General features: G+C 40.6%; 1 protein-coding gene across 1 annotated transcript in view; it reads right to left on the bottom strand.

Moving 5' to 3' along the window:
• Nucleotides 1–395: 395 nt before the first annotated feature.
• The window catches only part of REEP5 (receptor accessory protein 5), a 43,346-nt gene continuing 30,151 nt past the window's right edge, over nucleotides 396–13,590 (bottom strand). Inside the window, exons 4-5 of the mRNA XM_067731421.1 lie at nucleotides 7,609–7,777; nucleotides 396–2,796 (exon numbers count right to left, since the gene is read on the bottom strand). Of these exons, the coding sequence (XP_067587522.1) occupies nucleotides 2,747–2,796; nucleotides 7,609–7,777 (219 nt within the window). The 3' untranslated portion in view covers nucleotides 396–2,746. The remainder of the gene's footprint in view (nucleotides 2,797–7,608; nucleotides 7,778–13,590) is intronic.

Here is a 13,590-nt window from a genome sequence, read left to right as displayed (position 1 = left end):
TCAAAATATACTTACATGCAAATAATAACACCAACTAGTAGTTGTATGCGACTGTGTGTAATACATTATGCCAGTAGAAAGCAGTACAGCTGACAACTATCACAGTCAACTATCCAGTGATAACTTTGCAAACAAACGGCTCTCCAGAGCTGCAGTTTTGCAACTGGATATTCAATTAACCACAGATCGTGTAGTACTGTAGTATGTATTTATTGAAAAAAATCCATATGTAAATGGACCCGTGCAGTTCAAACCTGTGTTATTTCAAAGGTCAAGAGTAGTTTAGGTTTCCTCTCCATCTCATGCTAATTATTGGTAGAAACTTTTTTTGGTTGGTATGTTTTTAGGGAAAGTCTTTTAAGCCCCATCAGATAAAATGAACTAAAACAGCTCAATGAGATAACGGAATTTTATTTATATCCATTTTCATTTACTGTATCACATCTTCAGGATAGTTGGTAACTTATTTAAAGGCTATGCTCATGTTCTTCAGGCTGTAGGCAGAAGACTCCCCAGAGTAGCAGTAATTGTCAATCAGAAGCTCTTAAGTAGGAGAAGAATTGTCGTAGGAATTCTTTGCCTTTACATATCCCCGAAATAGTGTTCATGTATAAACAAATGCTTGTCTTATAGCTAGACACAGGCTCGATTAGTTTTTCAAATACTCTAGCCATGGCAATATCTTATTTGGGAAAACGAAACAGACAGAATTGCTCAACTCGTAAGTTCTCCTGTCATTAATATGTACACGTTGACTGCCAAAAACAGTAACTAAAATTTCTTACAGAATGCACTGCAGGATAAAGCTATAGGGATAAAAAATATTGCATTCAGAATTTTCTTAGTATAGTAGTTTTAAAACTGATACTAGCCTGTAAAGTAGTTATGAGCAATAGTAACTTGTATGCTCCACCTTGCCTGATACTTTGTATACTAAAAGTTACATATTTTGTATACTAACAATCTGATTATATATTCTGATTAGCTAGAAGTTGCTAATTTTCATTCTTCTGTCACCAAGAAAAGCATAGTTTATTTATGGGGAAAGGGATTTAAATACTCCTAGAGGTACTTTTTAAAATCTTTAATCTAAGGCTTGATTTTCTTCCAATAACAAGTAATTCTGTTTGCTTTCCAAAAGTTTTTTAAGGTATGGTTAATAAGATGCCTTATCATCACATTCCCCCCCCAAAAAAATATTATTATAATATTGGGTGTGATATTATCCATATTATTATAATATTAGGGTGATATTATCCCCTATTTTTGATATCTTTGATATTTCATGAGAAATGATTTCATGAGACATCATGATTTTACCTAATTGTTATCTAAAAGGGAACTAATCATCTTTATTTGCTTTAAGAAATATTTTACAGGCCTGGATATTTAATGTTCGTTTTGTTATGCTCTTGTTTTGGTCAGGTTAGTCTAATTCAGAAGCATCCTAGCAGTATGGTTGGTGCAAAGCTCAGATTCTGTAGTACAGACAAGTTGTCAAGGTCCCTATAAGCTATGTGGCTAATCAAGCTAGTGACATTAATTTTAACTTTGTGTTCTGTACTTAAACTATGAGGTTGTGTGCAGTTTATCAAAGTAAAGCATAAAGATGAAGGCGTGTAAATGGACTACAAATGATTCTGATTTGTAAACTAGGGAAGCATCTGGTGTTTGACCTCTAAAGGCCAGGGAAAGAAGGTGAAGGCCGTTTGTCTTAACCACTGCCAGCTGGATTATGGGTTATATCATACTTCCTTTCTTCTCCGAGAATTGCTCTTAGAGCCTGGTGTCATCATTAGCATGTAGTTGCTAATGATAAAAACAAGAATGTACATGTAATCAGAAGTGGGCAAGCCTCTGGAGGTTCCTTAACTGCTTTTAAAAAGACTGGAAAAGAAACAAGACTAAACCAACATATTATTCAGCTATGAAGGTGAAACCAGGGATGGTTTCCACTATAGCATCTTAAAAACAGACAGATTGAAAGCTTATCAGCAAATTTTTAAAAAGCTACAAGACAATATTAGTAGTTCTGCAGAACTGGGAGCTGTGATGTGTGTGTGTACCTTTCCCCATTTATCACTCAACTGACTGCTTTACAAAGCTGTTTTTGTATTCAGCTGCTACAATGTTAGGAAAACCACCAGGCCAGCCTCCAGTTCAGCCTCATTTATCACTTAACTGTTCACTCGAAACATTACTCATGTGTATTAATTTTCTAAAGTATTATTCAGATCACACCAGCACAGTGGAACCTTCAGCCTTTGGCAGGAGCTCCCCATGAGCATTACGCACAGACAGTAACATTTCCCTATGCGTGTGTATGCACAAATACATTAAAAACATTTAATACAAAATTGTACATTACATGAAGTAGACCGTTATAGAGTATCCTAAAAGTACAGAGAAAATGCATGCAGAGAGAGCCCACTGAAGTACAAAGCCTGTAGGATATATAATTTTAAGTTTATTTTTCCTGCAGGATGGTGACATGTGTCTTTTCCTACCCAGAGGCAAAATGTACTTTCCAAAAACTTGGACACTGCCCATTGCATTAAATTTAAATGTTCCCTGTGTATACAGACAGTAAAAGTAAGCAAAAAAACTTACACATTCCTTTTTTTAATATATCAAAAATGTTTCCAAGGCAACATTATTAAAATGATTATACCACAGTTCCTAATATAACATCAAGCTCTAAAAGGAAGGTACAGAGAGGGCAGAAAGGTTTCATCCAGTCAGTGATTTAGGTGCTCTTCTTTTCCTCACCCAGTAAATTCACAGCAGCTTTCTTGGCTGTTAGGAGGAAAGAAAATTGCATCAGAGCTATTTGCAATGCGGTTCTGTGCCTAATGTAGCTACTAGATTAACAACTTGGATGACTCATGCTCAGATGAGAACATACCGAGGTTTGTGGGCAGGGCTAGGAGAGTTTCCCGGAAATGGACAAGAGACCTCTTCAAGGGCAAATCCTGAGTACTTGAGCAGAGTTACTGAAGATCGTCTGGCCTAGCCCCCTTGTAGTGACTGTCACCTAAGCCATTGCCCTCTGTCCTCCTTTAAGTATCACAAGAAGTAGAGATTCCTTGAGCGTATAGTGTCCCCTGCACATTCAAGAAATTCTCCTTTGTGCCTGAGTGCTCACCTGTACAATTTCACTATGTCTCAGTCTGATGACAACAGGGTCGGCTGTCTATGCCTTGGTGACAAAAATCAGAGAAAACCATCATTCCCCGAATCAAGAAATGACGGAATACTTATATGCATGTTTATGTTTTATCGTTGTGCCACCATTTCCTTGTATGATGGGAAGAGTTTGCTTATGATGGGAAGAGTTTGCTGTAAGTGTTCAAGTTCATGGCACGAAGCTACATTCATCAGGAAAATATTCTTATATCTGTGGGAGATTAAGCCCCACCTACCCTGCCTAATTACCAAGTGGCTTGAAATGTGCCGTAAGAGTGAGTGTGATATGCGTGATGGGGCAGGGGGGCGTGTTCTGGAAGCCTCCAGGCCTCCTGAGATTCCACAAACTGCAGCTGTTCTTGATGGAGCCCCAAGGGGAATGCCAGCCAAGGAGGCCCTCCTTGTTCACCAGCTGCCTGACAGCTGCTCTCCCTTCACTCAATTAAAATTGCTGAACAAAGTTTACACAGAAACTGCAGCTTCTCTCTTAACTAGCCTTTTGCAAAAATGTCCTTTTTGGAGAATCCAGAAACTGGGAGAAAAGTCTAAAATGTGTCAGCACCTAAATTCCTCTTAACTTATTTTCATTCTCACACCTGTGTTTAGGAATGTATCAAAGTAAAATCGGATTTCAGAGTACTGAGATCTGAGAGAACCAAAGACTAAGAAATGTGGGCAAATTAGACAGAAATGACATCACCAGAGGTTGCTGGTTAGGCTAAGAGCAAGGAGGAACAGTTAAGAAATCTCTTAAAAAGGAACTGGCGATCCCAAAGCGGGAGGATGTGAGGAAACTAAAAAACGTTCTGAAGGAGACTGGAGCCATGTGCCCAGGAGCGGGCGTCGGGAGAGAACGGCCTGTTGGGGGGGTGGGGGGAGAGCACACCACTGCGGGGACACACAGCTGCCGGGGGACCGTCTGGGGGATCTTCCTTCCTCAGGGGCCAGGTCACCTCTTGTCTCCCACTTTCTCATTATTGTAGAACTTTTTTTTTTTAATTCTCTAATTCTATGCCCATTCTCCACTTTTTAAAACCCTTACTGTGCCCTCTGGAATTTAAGTCCCATCATTAGTGAGATCTCCTCTATCCTCATCCATCTCTCTGAATGTTTCCTTCACCTTGTTCCTTTTACAGAAACGTGGCTGTCCCCTAAGGACACTGCTTTCTCAAGTTTCGGCTGTTTTTTCCTTCCATGACCCTGGTACTACTGGGTCTGGAGGTCCAGAAAGCGTCCTTTGTTCTTCAGGGCCATGTTCAGAATCTCATGTCATCAAATTATCTTTCCCACTAGCCCTTCTTTTTCCAGTCCACTGACCCTTGGGCTGTGCTGCCTCATTTCTTTAAGATTTTAACTCCAAACTTAATATCACTCTCTAGCACTACTCTTACTTTATCAGTAATTACGATATTCTTCCAGTATCCTGGCCTCTTGGTTCCTCCCCTCCAAAAACCTTGACGTTCCACCCTACCTGCTCCAGCCTACCTCACGTCCTCACTGTCACAACCAGTAATGGCTGCCTCTCTCCGGTCTCAGCGCCGAGCGTCCCACTCCACCATCACCTCCTACCTTTGCAGCCCGCTCCCTCTATTTTCCTGACTCCGAGTTCTTCTTCCCCCACCACCTGGTTGTATAAGCCATCGATTCTATCACCCCTTTCACTGTTCCTCACTTCCCTTTTGTCCTCACTTCCCTCCTCCGCCATCAAACATGAACCACTCATTAGGTCCCCCTTCAGAGCTCCCACTTAACCAAGTCAACCCGGATGCAGCTCTCCATCTATCCCACAGCTGCACCCACACAGCTGGAAATGTGGCTGGAAAAGAAGACACAAGCAGACTACGCGGCCTCACTGTAAGTCCAGGAACACAAACCTCCCGTGAGCCTCTAATGCCCCCTGGCGATCACACGACACTGTCCTAGTCCATCCACTCGCCCCTGTCTTAGAGCGGCCAGCACATTACAGTCACACGCACTGGTCACCGTGTCACCTCTGGCTGTGTGTTGCGTAAAGCTACAATGGCAGGGTTGAGTAGATGCCACAGAGACCTGACGGCCGGCAAAAGCTGAAGTATTTATTATCTGACCCGTTACGGAAAAAGCTTGCTGACCCTCGTCCTAAGTAACTATTTCATACCATCTCCCCTTTCTATCACCTCCTTCCCCACCCTCTCTCAGTTGACCTTCTTAGTTTACTGAGGAATTTGATGTGATGAGAAAATCACTTCTGTAAGCTCTCACCATCACATACGCTCAGCTACCAGCATCTTCACCCATCAACACTGATTCCCCTCCTATGATTCTAAACTGTTCCTGCTCCTACGACCGATCCCTCTATTTGTACTCTAGACCCTGTCCCCTCTGGTCTATTCCAGGACAGAGCTCCAGCAATTCACCTCCTCACTCCTATCATTTTTTTGCTCTCTACTGGATCATTCCTATTAATTTTCAAACCTACTTTGTTTCTTCTACCTTAAGAAAAAGAAAAAAACATCCTCAGGACCCTAGTACCTTCCTCCAGTTACAGCCCCATTCTTCTACTCCTCTCTGCGGGAAACTTCTGAAAAGACTAATCTATGTTCTCTCATGCCCTTCCTCCCATAAAATCCATTCTGATCAGGATTTTGCTCTCACCACCCCACAAACTCTGTTTTGTCAAGACGACTAGTGCCTTCCTCACTGCTAAATCCAAGAGTCAGTTTTCGGCCTTTAGCCTCCTTGACCCGTCTGTACCGTGTGACCACAGACCCCTCCCTCCTCTTTGAAACAGTGTCTTCACTTGGCCCCAAGGATACCACAATCTCGAGTTTTCTTGCTTGCTCAACTGGCCAGTCCTTATCAGTCTGCTTTTTTGGTTGCTTCTCATTTCTTCGATCTCAAATATTGGTGCCACAGGGCCCAGGCCTCAGACTTCCTCTTTTCTAACTACACTCACTCCCTTGTGATCTCATCCAGTCTCATGCTTATTATACTGTCCATATGTGGGTAACCCCCCTCCCCCAAATTTCTATCCCTAGCCCTATCCTGTCTCCTGAACTCTCAACATCCATATCCACCTGGCTGTGCTGACTTCTCCATGTACCCAGTAGACACAAAGTTATGTCCAGAACTAAATTCCTTATTTTCCCCTCTACACCTGTTAACACCCAGTCTTCCCCAGCTCAGTGGCAATTCTATCCTCCCATGTGTTCAGGCTAAAAAAACTTGGCCTCGTCCTTGACTCCTCTCTCATACTCCATGCCTGATCCATAAGCAAATCCTACTGGTTCTAACTCCAAAATATAGCAAGGATCTGACTTCTTACCTCCTACTGCTACCACTACAAACAAGCCACCACCACCACCTTCAGCCAGATCACCGCAATAACCTTTTATCTGGTCTCCTGATTTCCTTCTTGTCCCCCTTCAGTCTATTCTTAATACAGTGGCCAACATAAGCCTGTTCCAACAGAGGACGAATCATGTCGCTCCTTTGCTCACAGTTCTCCAGTGGCACCCCAGCTCACGCCCATCTCACGCAGAATAAAAGCCCAAAGCCCTTACAGCAGCCTGAAGGGTACTATATGATCTGTCCTCTTCCAGCTCCACTCCCCAGCCTCTCTGACCTTGTCTCCTTCAACTCTCCCTCTAGGTCACCCCCTGCCAATCGTACTCTGCCCACTCCCGGCTTTTGCACATGCCGTTTCTTCTCTATCTGCAGCTTTCTTCCCCACGGTTCCTACCCTTAACACTTTCAACTTGGACTCAGTACAGCCTTCTTTGTGAGGATTTGCTACATCACTCTATTGAAAATTGTAAGCTTCCCTTCAGCCCCTGGCACTCTCTATCTTTCTATCTGCTTAATCTTTCTCTGTATCATCTGCTAAGTATGCCATATAACTTGCTTTTCAATGGTATTGTCTCTCTCTTTCTCTCAACAAGATTGTAACCTTCATGAGTTCACTATGGTCCATTGGTCTGTCTGGTTCCCTGGTTCATGCCCAGTGCTATGAACATGCTTGGCACATATCAAGCACCTCTACAAATAAGTATTTGAATGAAAGGATCAGGAGAGCTGAGAGAGAGGGCATTCTCTTGGCCCTCTAACAAAAGCGGTGTGAACAGCATATTAAGCAGTTCAACCTGAAATGAAATAAAGAGATGGCACTTGTGTATAAATACAGATGACTCTCTGAAATCTCTACCCACCAAAGGAAAGTCATTTTTCCTAAAGTGCTGACCGAATGATGTGTTTTATGTGACATGGCAGAAGAATGTCGGGAAAAGTAAAGGCAACAGGCAAAGTCTTGGGAAAGAAATCCCGGACTAGCCCTGGCACACGGCTGAGGAAAGGTTATAGGACACAAAGTGAGGAAGCTTGTTACGTGGGCTCAGTATATCCCATGTCCTCTCACACGCTGAATCAGCTGTCCCCGAGCCATACCTTCTTTAGAGATGGCATCTGCAGTCTCTTTGGCTTTGTCCTTCAAGTCATTCACCATGTTGTCTACCTGCGACTCGTGCTTCAGGAATAAAGGACGGATGATGCGCGTGTAGAGCAGGTCCGCTCCGTTGGCCGGGCTGGGAGCCATGCACCACAACAGGAAGCCACACTGCACAGAGGAGAGGCAGCATGGTGACAGAGTGCAGCGGCATCTGACAACACACGCTGCCACCACTACTCTGGGGATGGCACTGCCTCTGCTATTTGCCCCAACAGCATTTCCAGTGTTTCCTGCAGGATACAGGTGCACTTTTCTTAGATGGAAAAAACATGACAAATAATGACCTAGTAAGGAAAAGCTGAGACTGACAAAGAAAGGCAAAACACACCAAGTCCAGCAGCTTAACTTCCTTCCTAACTTGGACCACTTTTTAGTTGACAGTTACAAGAGACTTTTATTAATTATAACTCTTAATCAATTAAAAAATAGTATTTATCTGTGTGTGTAAACCCCGTCCACGTAGGTATCTATGAGGCTTGTTCTCAACAGGCTTACCTCAGTAAGTTTGTCACCTTTATTCATCCTGTTATAGAAAAAAATATCCTGGCCATTCTTGAATTCTTCCCTTAGAGGGATCTCAGTTTTGGGTAGATCTTAGCCTTCAAGGAATCTTTACAGTCAGCTGTTCATCATCTTTCACCTTGAATGTAGATATTATCCCTAACTCTTTCTTTATGGCTCTACTTTGCTATTGAGATGAAAAATTGACAAGAGTTCTACCCTAAAAACTTACACAACAAGAATTGTCACACTATGTTTACTTTGAAAAACCTTTACTGTTTATTCAAATGATAAACAACTCAGCACTTTAAGTTGTCCAAGCAATTTATTCCTCTATAATATAATGAATGAGCAAAAAAGGGAACATTCAGAATGATATGCTCATTTCCCTAGAATGTTTGATAAACAGCATACTGTGTTCTTTCAGCTTAAAAGCTTCTAACTATATTGTATTCCACACAGCATAGGTGACTCTATAAAAAACAGGAGTCATTTCTTGAGATTCCAATTCTGTAGTTTTTACTTCTCCTCCTTAAAGTAAAATCCTTTCAACTTCTTATGCCATATATATATTTAATTCTACAGTCCTTTTACTCCAAACCAAAGAATGTATTCAAATAATCAAGAAGCTACGTTCCTTTCTAACATGGTCTTTTAAGTTTGCTCTAGAGATGCAAACCCGCTAAGGGGCTACTACTAATGACAGAGAGCTTGAGTTAAAATGCACACATTTGTGCCCAAAGCTCACCCCAGCAGTACCACGTTGGCTCTGAGAAATTTCCATTACACTTTGAACTTCTATGACACTCAAAATACAAAACAAAATGCAGGTTCTAAACAGATTAGGGCCGGGGGGGCGAGCTTTCAAAAGACAGGGGTTACCAGACTGGATTTTAAAAAAACAAACTATGGCTATATGCTTCTGATAAGAAACACACCAGAGATAAAACCAATTAGGAACACTGAAAATAAGGAGATGAAAAAAGATGTATCTGACAAATACCAACTCTCAAATTAGCTCACATATTATAGTAATATTAATAGTACGTAAACATAAGGCAAAATAAGTAAACAGTGATAAAGAAGGAAAGCAGTTTGTCAAGAACAATTTGCCTGAAGCTATATATCTTTGAAATACGTAAATATATATAGCATTGTATTTTTTATATTTACAATTATATAAATTTTAATTTTTATAATTATGTAGTTTATAATTATATATCACTTCCAAATATAGCTTTGAAATGTATAAACTTGAAAGTCAGAATTATATAGATAAATGGACAAAATCCACAATCTATTTTTAACATTTCCATCAGAAATTGATATATCAAAAAACTAGAAATCAGTAAGAATACAAAGCAAAATACACAGAATTTAAAATCTTGATCTAACGATATACACAGATCTCTCCACCCAACAAACTGGGGACTAAGAGAATTGTATACTACAGTATATAGAGGTAAGAGAACTGGGCTCAGAAAAACTGGTTCCAGTCTTCTTACTAGCTGGGAAAACCTTGTGCAAGTTAATTGCTCAAGTCTGTTTTGACTCTATAAAAATATATATATATATTAAAAGAAATTTTAAAAAATCTACCTCATACAGATTTTGGAAGAAAATAAGAAACACTTTGAGCATCGAGCATAGTAAGGCTCTGTCCCTCTCCCAAGAATACTGTGTCTTCTACCAACATCCGTGAAACAGTAACAAGCTACCTCATTAGAGCTTTAAACCAGGTAAAATCAAATCCCAGGACCAACATACACCCTTTTTAAACAATTATTTTGTTCTTACCTCTCCTTTTACTACCTGAAATGAAATTCAAAGTCATGACATACTTACATACACAATTACAAAAAAAAAAAAAAGTTTTCTAACTGGAATATAAAGAAAAAAAAAGTGAAAGTAATTTATTAAAAAAAATGTATTTTAAAGTGTAAATATTCAAGCCAAACTGTATTAGAAAACAATATAAAATAATAAGTAGAATCAGTGACTATTAACAGCTACAAAATTTTCTCTATGTATTCCCCAAAGGTTGCCTCCTTTCCATATCAGAGAATTCAGCCAAATGCAATTCACTGCCACAATCTCCAAGTTATGATACCAAGCCAGCCCTCTCTTCACCTCTCCCACCCCTTACGTGCGACAGACTCCAAAACTCATTTACTGAAAATGGGATGTTCAGAGTTAGGAAAGCAAAGGATGGGAAAGCATGGCAGTAGGCAGGGGAAGGGCAAAGATTCAGACTGGCCATCTCGTAGTCTCACTACAGCTGTGTGTGCAACCACCCAAAACTCCAGTGAGCCCGCACAGACACACAGTGGCGAGTAAGACCCTCTGTTACAGGTCCAAGCTCTTAAATGAAGCCAGTTCCTTGAAATATCCTCAGTCTTTAGTGTGTGTGTGTAGCTCCACGTTTACTTTTCGTTTTCCCAGTGACTCTGCTCCAGCACACACTGGGCTTGGCCAGCCATCCTTGTGAAGATGTGCCAGAGAAACCTGGTTTTCTGAACTACACATTTGCATTAACCCAAAGTATGGAACGAAGTGTGACTAAGCGTGACTGCAGTTTTCACTGGCTTTAGCTTTAATGTCCTCTGCTTACAGCCAGGTTATTAACAGGCAGACCCTAGAGACCATCTCTCTAGTTGACATTTCCCTGTGGTTTTTAGTATCCAAACATTCATGTTTTCCATCACACACAGCATGCGGGATCTTAGTTCCCCAACCAGGGATGGAACCCGCACCCCCTGCAGTGGAAGCGCAGTCCTAACCGCTGGACCACCAGGGAAATCCCTCCATCAGTTGCTTATATAGGTAACGCTAATACACACACACACACACCCCTAAAACTTAATAAAACAATTTAGACAAGATGATATACAGGAAAAGGAAAAGTTACATTCTTGACAGAACATCGGAATTCTGTGTGGACATTGTGAAGAGAATGCAGTGTCCAAGGGGATGTGCCATGTACTACTTACTGCAAACAAAGCAATAGTTTCCCACCAACTATATTAACTATTTGGAGCGCAGGAACTATTTGGATTTAGTTTTTAGCATCTAACATCCAATAGATTTGTTATTTATACAGGGGCATCTTGCTGTATTAATATTTAGGAAATTGGTATGGAGTTTTAAGTTGACACGTAATACATTTTAATTTTTATTATTTAAAATTGTAAGAAATAGTCTCCTGGCTGGTATTCCTACGTAGAATATCTAATTGTCAGGAATGGATTATTGATGTAGACACACATGCCCATAGGCCTCAAGGTGAAGTAGAAATGACTCACTGGGTTAAGAATCAGGAGAGTTGGTATCTGTTCTATGACTTTAGGTAAATCAAACAACCTCTCTAAGAGTCGATTTTCTCTTCTGCAGGATTTTTAGGAAAGTCACAAATTAAGAAACGTACAAGATAGTAGTAGTATTACCAAGTCCTACAGTTCTTACTGTTGTTGAAAAATCTCTGAAATATTACCTGCCTATGCAGATAACAGCCCTTCAGCAACCCAGAAAAGCTGATTCATTCACCTTTTCTGGATGAATTAAGCATGGCTACCAGACAGGACCAGAGCCAAGAGTCTACATTTTTGTACCTCTGCAATGTGATTAACTTTATAGGCTATTCTCCAGGCTGTTTAGTTAGTTCTTTCTGGTACCCTCTAGCTATCGTCTTGAGACAATAAAATAATTACTGCTCTTTACCCACATCGTGAGCATTTTCCAGTTCTCATATGAAGTAACTTTCTTGTATTAAAAATAAAGTTAATTACTATTCAACTCTCAAGGTGATATTCAGCCACCAGCTTTTAAAACTCCCTTTTCTTAATCTATGTAACTACTCTACAGCCGAGGAATACCCTGAGCTACACAGATCTGGCCATCCTTTTAATCAAGCTGCCCTCAAAGTGCCAGCTGACGAAACTTCCAATGGCAAACACAAGCCCACTCAGACACAGAGTTCAGACAAAGAGTCCGGCCATGCCATTTCAACTCAACTCTCGGCACTATTAGCAATGACACACTAAATCCTTAAATTACAACAGGCCAGATAATTCTGTCTATGATTCTAATGCTGTCACTATTCAATTTTCCCCTAGAAGAGGTATTTCCAAGGTAGGGATATATTTAATATGCACGGTTTGGGACTAGCCTGGTGAGAACTGAGAGTTAATGCCAGAAAAAATGTATTTCAACACTGACTTCCTGGTATGCTGCAATCACTTGATCAAAAACAGAAGCCTTGGGAAGCCTTTGCAACACAGCCACGAGAATAGTAATGAGCTAAAGTTAAAACAGACTGCTCAGCATGCACAAATGAAAGGTAAAAACGAACATGTGAAGGGGAAGATTTTTCTATCTTTTTTGCCTCCTACAAAGTTAAGAAGAGAAATGTTATGCTCTTTGTCAATGGGTGAAACGATACAGGTGACGGTCTGGATCAGGACTTAAACTTGCCAAAATTTATTCAACCTTTATTTTAAAAATAAATCTAGAAGATGATTCAAATGAGAGTAAAGATGAGGTGCAAAGATACTCATTGTAGCATTAGTTAAAATAGCAAGATAAATATCCTAAATGTCTATTAACTGGGGAATGAATACATTATCACCTATAATGGATTAGACATTTATGTCAAAGAATATTGAATGAGAACATACTCATAATATTGTGTTAATTGAAGAAAAGTGAGTTATAGAATCATATATCATATATATCATTGGTCCCCAACCTTTTTGCTACCAGGGACCGGTTTCGTGGAAGACGACAATTTTTCCGCGGGGGGCGGGAGGTGTGGTTCAGGTGATAACGCAAGCGATGGGGAGCGGCAGATGAAGCTTCACTCGCTCGCCCGCCACTCACCTCCTGCTCTGTGGCCCGGTTCCCAACAGGCCACGGACTGGTGCTGGTCCGTGGCCTGGGGGTTGAGGACCCCTGATATATATGGTTTCAACCATACATAGATGGTTAAGACAATAACAATTGTCTTACATCAAGCAATTTATCTGCACATTAAAAAAGAAAAGGAAGACTACCCTAAGATGATACCAGTGGTAGTCTTCCAAATACTATTTCCTTCCCTATCTAAAACATGCCCCAACACACATGCACACACACACAACACAAATGCAAACAGTATGACAGCAGGGATTTCGTTTTATTCACCAAAATCCCCTGACCTAGAACAGATTCTGGCACATAGAGGTTCTAAATAAATATCTGCTGAATAAAGAAATACACTACTTTCACAATCGGAGAAAAAATTTATTTTTAAATAAATACATTTATTTTTAAACCTTCCTGTTCAAAGATGGACCTCAGAGCAAAGCTCTGAACAGGCAGGATCCACTTTTTCTAGCAATACATTGAACAGTATCTTCTCGACTAACCCTTGATGCCTAATCATT

Source organism: Pseudorca crassidens, chromosome 3 (assembly GCF_039906515.1).
Source record: "Pseudorca crassidens isolate mPseCra1 chromosome 3, mPseCra1.hap1, whole genome shotgun sequence".
In the NCBI taxonomy this organism is placed as follows: domain Eukaryota; kingdom Metazoa; phylum Chordata; class Mammalia; order Artiodactyla; family Delphinidae; genus Pseudorca; species Pseudorca crassidens.
This window is presented reverse-complemented; position numbering and strand designations above follow the sequence as displayed.